Source organism: Pyrgilauda ruficollis, unplaced genomic scaffold, assembly GCF_017590135.1.
Source record: "Pyrgilauda ruficollis isolate IOZ18807 unplaced genomic scaffold, ASM1759013v1 scaffold146, whole genome shotgun sequence".
NCBI classification, from domain to species: domain Eukaryota; kingdom Metazoa; phylum Chordata; class Aves; order Passeriformes; family Passeridae; genus Pyrgilauda; species Pyrgilauda ruficollis.
In genome coordinates, this window is record NW_024513210.1 from 87,622 (window position 1) to 99,351 (window position 11,730).

General features: G+C 46.4%; 1 protein-coding gene across 1 annotated transcript in view; it reads right to left on the reverse strand.

Moving 5' to 3' along the window:
- The window catches only part of LOC121349830 (alpha-2-macroglobulin-like protein 1), a 28,026-nt gene extending 18,002 nt beyond the window's left edge, over window positions 1-10,024 (reverse strand). The window contains exons 1-14 of the mRNA XM_041460602.1: window positions 9,957-10,024; window positions 9,181-9,364; window positions 7,891-7,941; window positions 7,405-7,549; window positions 6,693-6,745; window positions 6,359-6,379; window positions 5,784-5,943; window positions 5,072-5,156; window positions 4,568-4,679; window positions 3,185-3,293; window positions 2,534-2,643; window positions 1,577-1,741; window positions 1,064-1,288; window positions 116-179 (exon numbers count right to left, since the gene is read on the reverse strand). Coding sequence (XP_041316536.1) covers window positions 116-179; window positions 1,064-1,288; window positions 1,577-1,741; window positions 2,534-2,643; window positions 3,185-3,293; window positions 4,568-4,679; window positions 5,072-5,156; window positions 5,784-5,943; window positions 6,359-6,379; window positions 6,693-6,745; window positions 7,405-7,549; window positions 7,891-7,941; window positions 9,181-9,364; window positions 9,957-10,024 — 1,552 coding nt within the window. The remainder of the gene's footprint in view (window positions 1-115; window positions 180-1,063; window positions 1,289-1,576; window positions 1,742-2,533; window positions 2,644-3,184; window positions 3,294-4,567; window positions 4,680-5,071; window positions 5,157-5,783; window positions 5,944-6,358; window positions 6,380-6,692; window positions 6,746-7,404; window positions 7,550-7,890; window positions 7,942-9,180; window positions 9,365-9,956) is intronic.
- Window positions 10,025-11,730: the final 1,706 nt, after the last annotated feature.

Here is an 11,730-nt window from a genome sequence, read left to right on the forward strand (position 1 = left end):
AGTTCATTATTTCCCACCTGTGGACAAGAATAAAACCTGGAGACAGAGTCACTGGAGAGTGGTCAGTTTTCTGGAGTGTGTTATGAGACACTTAACTTCTCATGTTTTTACTCACTCTCATGCTGCATAATTGGTACTTTCTTCTCTCTGCTGAAAAGGATCTTGCCTTTTGCTATCACCTGAAGAACAAAGAGAAGCACCATTCAAGGGTCTGAATTCCAAGAGCATGAAGAGAGTGTGAAAAGAACACAGGAAGAGAGAATGACATCTGACAAATATTGCCCCAGAAGTTCCTGTGGCAGGACATGATTTCCAGAGCTCTGCAGCAGAGATGCTGGTGGTATGGCTGGGTAGGACTTGAGAGGTGTTGGTTAGGCCATGAGAAGGTGGGGCTGCTTGCAAAGCCAGAGGTACTTCTGAAGCTATGGGCAGCTGCTCTTAAGACCCAGAGAACTCTGACCTTTGCATTACTAGGATCCAGTACTTTTTGATTGTACTAGTGAGTCCAGTTCAGTAACCAAGACTGTCATAACCTCTCAGCTAGGCTTTAGTCACACCCTTGCTTTGACTCACTTTCTTGAAAGTGGATTTCATCAAAACACTATTGCATAGCTCTGGTGTGCATCAAGGCCCTGTGCAAGGGCCTCTCAAGCTCTTCCCTGCAAAGATACAGGTGGGGGAATGTCAGCTGCCCCAGAGATTGCCTCTTCGTTCTCAGACAGATTGCCCCAGACACAGACAGACATCTGGGGCACACCTTCTGGGCAGAGTTTAGGCTAGCCAGCCACTGCTATCCATGTGGACATAAGAGAAAGTAGGGCAAATGGCAGGCATCTATCACCCAAGCTTAAGTCAAGACACGGATAACAAAGCAATGTAACTGGGGGCTAGGAGCAGGTCCAGGACCTGGAAAGCTGGCACAGGTTTGGGCAGAACAGAAGGCACAAACTGACTGTCTAGGAGTAGCTTTACCTTTCCTTTGAGTAGCTCTGTGCTGTGAGAAAAGGGTAAAATGCCAGTAAGCATAACCTTGCCCTGAGAATCAGCTATCTTCTGTGCTCACCAAATAGTAGAAATCAATGTGGTCTTCTTCAGAGCTGAGTTTATTCTGGGAAAGGATATAATCCACCTGCACTTCCTGCTCGTGACCACAGGACATCACGTCATCCTTGGCCTTGATCTCAAGGAAGCTGTCGCTCTCAGAGTAGAAAGGTTTCAGCCAGTGGAGGTCCTCTCCTTCAATGTCACGAGAAAATGAACTGTCGTCACTTGGAGGGCGGTAGGTGGCCTTCCGAGCACATAAACACAAGGTGGCAATGCAGTTAGCATCAAGTGATGCAAAGGAACTTGTACACCTGCTGAAACTCTGTTATCACCTGAGCTGATGGCAGACTGCACATCTGTACACCTAAAATGATTTGTTGAAACATCAAAGTCTCTTATGAGATTTCCTCTTACAAAGTTTTAGCAAAAATCTAAGCCTGGTAGATTTGACCACAATCTCATTTTTCCTGTTTTATCTTTTCATGGGACTCACCCCACACCAGACAAAAGATTTTCAGTGGCTGATACTCACCCTCAGAGAAACCATCGTGCTGTTCCAGCTGGTGGTATCCAGTGTGAAGTGAGCTTCCCCCTTGTCATCTGTGAGGAGTGCGAGCTGTGTCTCCTCATCGTTGACATCAACTATTAGATGGACTGTTTCATTTCTGAGGGGAGACTCTGCACTGTGGAAGAACATCTGTGGGGAAGGGAAGGAAGTTAATACCCTGTTGTGCCAGACTCTGAGGCACTGCCAGTGCTTAATATTAACTGCTTCTATCACTGGGTTCCCTCAGCCCTTCTAGCTTGCAGACCAGTTGGAAGGATACAAATAAAAATCCAATAAATACATGAAACCAACAATTTGAAGCTGTTCAGGACTGGAACAAAATAGGAGTACAGGCAAATGAGACACCTCTGTTGGAGGAGAAGGTGAATTCCTAAGATCCTGAGGTGTTTCTTGGACAATGCTGCAGTATCTTTGATATCAGAAAGAGATTTGTCCCCAACAACTTAACTCTTGCTGTTCCTTGCCCTCTGTGCTGGGGTCAGTACTGGCCCAGGTGAAGGTGTTTCTAGCCCCAGGACAGCAGTCCTAACATCACCCAGGGGACCTGAGTCAGAAATGAGTGCCAGTGAACTGATATGCAAGGCTTTAGAGATTTCTGCCAAGTTACCACGAGCTTTCATCCAAAGGGAATATTATGTGCCTGCTGACGCCACCCCCATCCCATATGCACAGATTAGTTTCAGGAGATGCTCCTGGGGAAGCCTCCAGAAACTGCAGCTGGAGTCAAAATTCCAGTCCAGGAAATATGGAAATATACTATGTTAGGATGGGGAGAAAAAATTTTCTTCTGCAGGAGGCTTCACTCCTAGTTTCTGGGTGCCAGCAGAGCAGCATTGACTTTCCTGGAGACTGTTCCTTTCTTCCTACAAAAGGTTTTATCTGTGGTGCATTCTGAGCAGAGAAGGGATCCATGAATGTTACCTTCCCTGTGTATGGTATCCCTCGTTTGTAGAATGGATGGAGGTTGACAAACTCTACAGATTTCATTATCGTCGCAACAGGAATTAGAGCTGTTTCCACAGAATGGGCTCCTGGATGGGGAGATGAAAAATCTGTTGAATCTGAAGCAGTGCTCTCAGAGAAGCAGAAGTAAAAAACATACTTCAACACTACCTATGACATCTACAAGCTCTAAATTTAGGAGAGAAAATACATTCTTCTAGGATATGATTCCATCAAGCTTTCTGGGCTTCCCGCTTCATGACATAATGTATCATAGCCTATAAGTATTTATTTACATGTTTATTTGTTTATGTTTTTTGAAGATAAAGGGAAGCTAGAGGACTGTTTAGTTATAAACAGTCCAGCACTTTGCAACTGGCTGAGGAACACCCTGGTGTCCAGGCAATCACTGTGAAGTTACACACACGTGAAGGAAGGTGAATGGTGGAGAGGATCAGGATCTGCTAAAAACAGATGGAAGAAGTACTAGAATAGAGACTGTTGCCATCACAGAAGATTTGGGAACCTTCAAGTTACTTTTTCTATAGAAATTCCACTGCCACATAAAAAAAAAACCAAACCAAAACTGTTGCCTGCGAAGAAGAGAATGATCCACATATTATTCAGTACCTGTTCCATTTTCCACCATTTTTCCTTCTGCAATTACGTAGCTGTCAGCTTCATTTATTTCCAGAGCTTCTGTCTTCATTGTGAAAGTAGCACAGCCATCCTTATTTGTCTGCAGAGAGAGGAGAACAGAGAGAAAGAGTGTGATGTGGAGGAAGACAAACTGTTCCATAGATGCCAGACAATCCTAAATAAGTATTTCCTGATATTTTTGGAACAGAGGAAAGCTCCCAAATCCTAACTACAAAAACCCATCATGGATACCTTAGGCAGAAAAGAAAATCAATATCCTTGGATTAAGCAATCACCAAAAAAGTGATAAAAAAAAAAATGTACTTAAGACAAATCACATAAGGGTTAATGATGTCACAGGGAATCTCAGGAGACTGGATTCAGCCCAAATCCCGTAGCTGAGAGAGCATGAGTTTCATTATGTGAGCTAAAGGTCTCCCTGAAATGCTATGGCCCTGATGAATAAAGCCTGACAGTGTAGCTTTCCAGACAAGACCATTCCTGTGACATGGCCATATTAAACACAGGCATCCTGCCAGATACAGATGGCAAGAGCTTTGCCAGTTATTGAGGCAGAAGCTGGGATACCCAGTGTTTCTAGCCATGCCTGTGAAGTGCTCCTCAGAACCTTTCAGGGCCTCTTACATGCCATGTGGAGCTGGCATTCAGCTGATGTTTTGCACAGCTAAGACTGCACAGCCTTCCAGCTGGAGTGCATTTTAAAAGATGCAGAGATCCAGCAAGATTTTTATATTCTGGCTCATTGCTGTCTGGTCTGACATTTAGAAATATTTTCCTGTGGCTCTCAGGCCAAAACCCATGCATCTGAAACCCGTGGGAAAAAAAACAAATGCAAAGCATAACCACAAAAAATAATGGACACAGATGAGAAGAAAATGTAACCAGCAATGGACATAATTTCAGACCAGACACCAGCAAGCTTAAGATGACTCATTGTGCAGGGGTAGAGCAAGAAACAGGGCATGGATCCACAGTCCATGTGATGCTCCAATAGCCTGCTTATTGGTGGCAGTGGTCACAGGGCTGAATAGGCCAGGGATCTGAATAGCCCCACCTGATGGGCAGATCTGATTGCACACAATGTGATACAGACCCTTGGAAAAGGTCCCAGGCACCCCTGCTTCCCATGGCTTACACCTTCTCCCAAAGCACAGAGTCAGGAACTTGCAGCTAGAGCAGTAATTGAAGCAACAGGGTTATGGGAAGAGGAATCATGGCGTGATCATGTCCATCACTGGGAAGACACCAGACTGAACAGGCTGGTGCACATCTGGGGTGCATTGAGGCAGGTTAAGGGGGAAGAAACTCATTTCCAGCACATGACACTTTTTGATCTCCTATTTGTTCACCTACCCAGCTGTTTTCCTTCTGAATTGCAGAACTTGTAGAATTGTCTTCCATGGCCTGGGAGAGTGTCCTAACAGTAATTTCTACTTTCCCTTGAACAGGCTTCCCATAAGTATACCTATGTCAAAAGAGAGAAACATTCACCAAAGGACAATCTGCTGACTGTCAGCAGAAATATTGGTATAGGACACCTCCCATTCTCACAGGGGAAGTGGAGCCCAGAGAGCTTTGCTTTGTACCTTGTGTGCTCGGGAGCTTTAGCTCATCCTTTAAAATCATTTTGCATCCCTCTCCACCCACTATACCCAGCATCTTTAGTGTCCTTCAGCCTCACAGTAAGTGACCAGGTGTGAGAAGGAGCCCATTCCAGAGTGTGATCTGTCTTCCCCAAGACACAGGGTAATGCAAAAAGATCACACTAACAAGTGGAAGACCACTTCTTCTTCATGAGCAACCTGGAGGTGACAGTGGAGTCAAAGGGCAGAGATCACAACGGTATCACGTACTCACTTGCCACAGACAGCCAGCTGAAATTCCTCTTCTGATGTACTGATATGTGGAGGGTGGTCAATTTTAATCTCAAATTTTGGCAGCACTGTATGGAAGAGAGTAAGATAAGGATGGAGGAAAAAAACAATGGATGGTATGGATGAGTATGGACACTGAGAAAAGTTGTGTTACTGAGAGAAGTTGTGTTATAGCTGCAGTCCAGATGAGGGAAAGACAGTGATGTCCCCAAGTTCTTTATCATCATGCTGCAGTGGAGTTACTCCCTCCAGCCACACCACCCTGTACTTGCTGCTGCAATTGCACATGGGACTGCTTTCTACTCCAGCTCAGGCAAGCTTAAACAGGCAAGCTTAAACACTTAGATGGCACAAGGTTTTGTCTTTACCAATGCCAATGAATGGGACCAAGGTGTGATTCCACTTCCCATTACAGCAGCTGGCTGGAGTGGATGACACACCTAGCTCAGCAAAATGTGCTCCTTACAGGGCCCAGATGCAGGAAGAGCGAGATGTCAGCCCACAGCCTCTCCTTTGTACCCTGTGCAGCTGCAGAACCTGCAGCCCCATGTGAGGTGTGCACACAGACCCATCTATCCTTGTGTCCATTCTGTTGTTCTCCCAAGGCAAAAGGTGGATGGACACAGCTGCATCACCCTGCTCTCTCCTCCAGCCACCCACACTGCTTTCCCACCCCTCTGATGCTGGAGTCTCACCATATTCCTCAACACTGAAGGTTTTTTGAGCCATGTCCTGCTGCACTGAGATGGTATACCTCCCAAGGGATGCTTCAGACGCCAGGGGGAATGACAGATCCACAATGCCATGATTTCCCTTTACATTCAGCCACTCAGCAATACGGTTGTATTCAGGATCCTGTTTGGGAAAGGACACGCAGAGCCACAAGCCACATCGGGCACATGTACCTGGCAGGTCCAGCCATACTCAGGCACAAGAAGGCACCACAAGGGCTTAAACTTGACCCAGTAGAGAGGACTCCAGATTGCCAGGAGAGATACCTTTGCTTCCCTCCAGTATTATTTTAGTAAACTTAGGAATTACAGAGGCTGACAAGAACAGTAAAGCCACTGGGAAGTGGTAACATCATAACACCAGGGAAGGAGAAGCAGCTATGCTGACCTCGTTGAAGCTGACCACATAGCAAAACCTTCAGCTGAACCTTAACTATAACCATAACTTCATGAAGTTACATTTGTGGCACAACTCTGGGGGTGAAAGATCACAGTAGAAGAGACAGATATGTCCCTTTGGTCACTTCTTTGTCACTTACCTGCAGCCATATCTGGGAATACTGTAAAAACAAGAGAAACACAATGTCAGTTTTGTAAAACAGCATCCATGTGAACCAGTATAAAGAACACTGCCTGACATGGGCCCCTGAGCAGAAATTTCTGCCCCATCCAGACCCCACAGTACATCTCCTCCTCCCTCTGTACCAGCTTACACCTGTCTTTCTCCAAGGGACCAGTGGATGGGTGGTTTTCTCCTAAGCTAATTAATTCTTATGGTTTAACAGGCATGAAGGGAGATATCTCTTTCATGAGCCTCTCAATGTGTCTCATGCCGAAGCTCCTACTTCTAGAAAGGCACAAGGTGATACTCACCTCATTTTTAATGACCTTAAGGTTCTCGTCAAGGTTCACAATTCGAAATTTCACTGCAGATATGAAGAAAAACATAGTAAAGCATTCTGGCTGCATCGTGTCCTTGCACAAACCTGCTTCTCCTTCTCCATGCTCCAGTATTCATGTCTCTCTGTTTACCTCAGAGATGCTCAGGTCTTTTCCCAAACAGCCCTCCCCAGCACCTCCCACCCCAGAGGGCTTTGTCTGGGAGGCTTGTACACAGCTGTGTGCTGCAGAACCCCACTGCCTTTACCTAGAGAGATTGCAAAGCTAGGGTAAACCGTGGGCTTGTCTGTAGTGGGGTCTGTCTGCAGTCCATTCCTATTGTGAAGACTGTGGGGACTCTGTAATTCTACAGCTTGGAACTGACACTCTAGGTTTTACTCAAATATGAACAACAGTCTTCAAGGCTGTCCAGTGTCCTGGAGAGTCCTGGCTTTCCCTTTAGGTCTCACTAGAGATGTGGCACCAAAACAACACCCAGGAGCAGCAGGCTGGGAATTTGGTGTAGCACACCTTGGAGGGAAACATCCTGGCTCAAACTGTTCCTAGAAACTCTGGATAGTAGAGATCTGTTTCCTTCCATCTCCAACAGCCTTAGCTTGCTGCACTTGGTGAAATCTTCCCTCCAGGTGTGGCTGCTATCTTGACCTTTCCCTCCCCATTTCCATACGCCGCCTTCTTGTCTTACCTGTTTCTCCAGGTTTGTATAAGCCCTTGTCTGTCTCTATCAGAATTATATTCTTCTGGGGCTTGACCAGAACTTTTTTGTCACCCTCAAGGAGCACATTGTCTCCACTGTGGATCAGGACATGCAGAAAAGCCACCTCCTCTGACTGTCAGGTTAAAAAAAAAAAAAAATTACCTCAAATTACAAAGAGCTTGAAAGAGAACCAGAGGCACTGGTCCTTCCAAAGTCTCCAATGTCCCCCTCCTCCTTTCATCTCCTGTGATTTAAGTCTCTCTTTTCCCCAGTCATAGACTTCTTTTTGTTGTCCAGCTTCTTCATTCCCTTTTCTTTGCCTCTCTGCTTGTCCTGTTTGCCTCTTTGCACATTTATTTTTCCTCTTTATTACCTTTCCCACCCTGCATCTCCAGCATTAACATGGCTCAGGAACAGGAGAGTCTGAAGCCCTCTAATTTGTAAGAGGAGAGGCAGACAAGAGACATGTCCTACCTGTGTCTCAGAATCATCTGTTTCATCAGGAATTAACATGAGATCTGGCACCTAGGTTGATTGACACAAGGAAATGGAAAAATGTAATCAGAAACTTTGCATCTTATCACAGACATAAGACATCATCTCACTGTTAGAAACTCCCAGAACTTCAGAGTCCAAATTCTTCAGTATGACTCTGTAACCCACTTGTGATTCTAGGGAGAAGCAGTCACTGCCTTGTTCATGAACTTAATAGTGAGCTGACCAACATGTCATTCTCTCACTTAACATAAATGTGAGAGTTGTATGGAAATAAGTAAACCACAGGAAAGTCAGATCTGAAGGAACGGGAGATGGGATACTGATGAGGCAAACACTGGACATCTCAGCATCAGAGAGACTGAGCTCAGCAGGAGAAAGACTTTTTTGATGGTTTTTATTTTTTGCTAACAGCAAAACAGACTTCCTTGGCTTTCCAGAACCAGGACTTGCTCTCTCCTAAGGGCTGGCACCAAACTCTTAGTTAATCATTGTCACATTGATGTAAAAACCAGAAGTGACTACAGCCCCTCCCTGAAGTCTGCTGAGTCTGCAGGGCAATCAGGGCATAGGCACAGTGACTTTTGCAGTGCTGAGGAAGACAGGGGCAGTTTGTAGAGCCTCAGCACCACACACATCTCCATGGCTCTCCAGAAACCTAGCTGAAAATACTGTAGTCAGTGTCTAGATAAGCTAACTACAGCAGTCAGCAGTGACAGGAACTCAAGCCACTCCAGAAATACCCAGACTGCCTCAGTGAAATTCAGTTCATTGTGGGTTCAGTTCCATCACAGCCAAATTAAAGCAAGCTCAATGTCTATGCAGGCTGCAACTACATCTGGCAATGCAGATGCAGCTTTAGAGCAGAATGGTCCTCTTGGAGCTGAGGGGGCAGGCTCCTGAGGGAACAAGGATGAAAGGAATGTATTTGCAATGCATTGACTTTTGCTGTGATATACAAGCACTTTTAGGGACAAAACACTGATTAAACTGAAAATAAATGTTCAGCACCATGCTTTAAGTAGGATGAAATGTGCTGATACAGATCAAAAGAAATTTGTTCTTTTCTATAAAAATCTTTTTATACATAGAAAAGATGCCCTACTGTCTTAGACTCCAGGACACTGTTGTATTTTGCCTAGCACTGGTAGGGAAATGTACTTAGCCTGCTTGGAACCTATGGCAAGGAAAAGGACAGTGTACCCAGAGAAGTGCCGTGCTCTTGTGTAAACGTAAAAACATCCCCTGTCAAATCACATCTATACTCACCTGGAAGGTGATGCTCTGAAAAGTGCCTGGCTTCTCCACGTCCTGCTCCAGCAGAGTGTGATTCTGGGTTTTTGTCTGCAAGGTGACAGCCAGGTGGACAGCCTCCGTTAGGGAGCTGAAGTGAATGTAGAGCTTCTCCTCCTGGGACTGCTGAATGACAGCGGGGAACACCACCATATAGTGACTAGAAGAGACCAGCACATGTTCAAAAACAAGTCAGAGGCTGAGGTGGATGGGTCAGAATCCATCTCTGCTGCTTTCATGAAGAGGTAGACTAAGGGTGAGAAATGTCTGGGGGACTGCATTGGAGGAAGTTTAGCACTTTTAAGCTCCTTTTCAAAGAAGAAAGGAGGAATATGCCCAGTGTAGAGAACTCCCAATTTCTCACCACCCTGCCACCAGCCAGGACACAGCTGCCCAGTTGCGAGTACACAGAGCAAGGCTGTGTGAGGAAGCCAAAGAAGCCAAACATTCAGTGGCTGAGGAATTAGGCTTCCATCCTCACACCAGACTTCCCCCCACCAGCACAGCACGCAAGAGGCAGAGCTCCTGTGGCCTCTGTAGCTTTGTGGTGTGTGCAGTGCAGCTCCTGCACAAGCCAGCACTGCAGTGCTCGATGCCCGGGGCTCTGCAGGAGCTGCTTCTGCTCAGCCTCCCTGCGAGCCAGGACCCCACCATCCAGCTCTGGGGTGCCAAAGAGTGCAGCCCCTCAGCACCACCCTTCAAGGACAGACCCTTCCACCAAGCCCCCCAAAATCAAAAGGAGAGAGTCTCACGGTTCCAGGCTTGCTGCAGCTGCAACTGGGAATAGGGTCAGGGCTAAGAGGAGGAGCGGTGCTCCCATTGCTTGGGCTGGGACAGAAAGCTGACAAGATCCACACTGGAGGAGAGAACTGCATATACTGATGGGTTGGAGCAATCCTAAATACCCCCTCAGATACTCCTAGGTTCAAAGAGTAGGGGAGTTAATATATGGAGATGGTATCTTTTCTAGGCTAATGACATGAGCTAATATTTACTTGCTCCCACCAAGAGCAGAGTGAAGGTCACATAGCACAGTTCTCCACCCACATTTACATTCAGGTGGTATTCCAGGCCGTGGGTGCTAGCACACTGGGAAGGGATATGTGGAAATACATCTCTAACTCAAGCTGAAGGGCACTTGGGAGAGTCTCATCTCATCTGTGACTGGTCTGGATCCTGGCTGTAGTATCTGATGACAGCCAAATCTGCACATCAGCTACTGACCTCAGCTTGAAGAAAACAACGTTAGTGATCTTCTCCTCATAAGGTGGGAGTAAAAACCTTTCAAATCACCTCCATTCAGTGCATCACTACCTGTGTCCACCCGTCCATCCCAGCCTGTCTGATCCTCCTGGGTACAGAATCTTTTCCAGGGTAGCTCCTGCTATGCCAACTCCTCTCATAGTTCCACTCTTCAGCCTTTCCAAATAAAGCATGACACTTTAAGTTCACATATATTTTATCAAATCTCTACTTTACATGTGCCCAAGCTGGATGCCCAGTCTTCTGACAGATTCCCCCTGCCATAAGGTAATTCTACACTGACACCACCACCCCTCTCCCCCAGACTGTTCCTGGGCACTGCACCCTCGTGTTTCCACCTCCTGAGTGGCAGCAGTGAAGTGCACAGGGCTTGGATGAATTTGCCCTCTAGTTACAACCTCACCTGAAGGTGGTGGACATCCTCATCCTGTCCTGGCCCCTGCTGTGTTTTAGCAGAGCACAACCAAAGGTATACAAGCACAGAGAGAATTTGCCATCCACCCATGCCTTGCTCCCGGCTGAAGCAATCCCCTGGATTTACTTTGGCACAGTCCCCATCTGTGTGCTTAGCACCCACTCTCCTAAACCACAGTCCCTGATGTAACAGGGGCACACCAGCCTTTAACCTAGCACTGACATTGCAGATGAACCTCGGGTTTAAAGCACTGTATGTCAGTGATCTGGGAGCACATTTCAGCCTCCAAAATTAAAATGGGGTTTGAGTTCAAGTCTAAACTAGTGAGACAAAAAACACAAAGACAAGCAAAAGATCATAAAATGCTAAAGTTCTTCCCTTCCTCCAGGAAGGAATGGGGATACTGGCAGAGCTGCATGTGAAGTCCTGGACTGGTCCAGCTGGAGGCTGCAGGTCAGGATTGAAATTTCAGTAAGAAGCAAATAGTACCCACGAAGTTCTACCGAAGAACCGAGGAGAAAAATCCACCAACATCGCAAAGAATTAATTTGTATCCAAATGTTTCTGATGACGCCCCAGTAAAAAACTGGGGAAAAAAAAAATTAAAAATTGGGCCCCTGTACCAAATACAGTAACTAAGTACTCCTGCTGCCAGCAGCTGTGCTGACTAAGGCAGACAAGCCCTGTCCCAGAGAAACAGCAACAAGCCTTACAGAGCCTGGAAGCAGCTGCCTCTGGCTTGTAGGCAGTGAGCACTGTCACCACCCCTTTCTCCCGCCCACATTCCAGCCACGAGCAGCCCGATCTCCACCTTGGTTTTGAAGCCAAGGGAGGAACAAGCGTCTGGT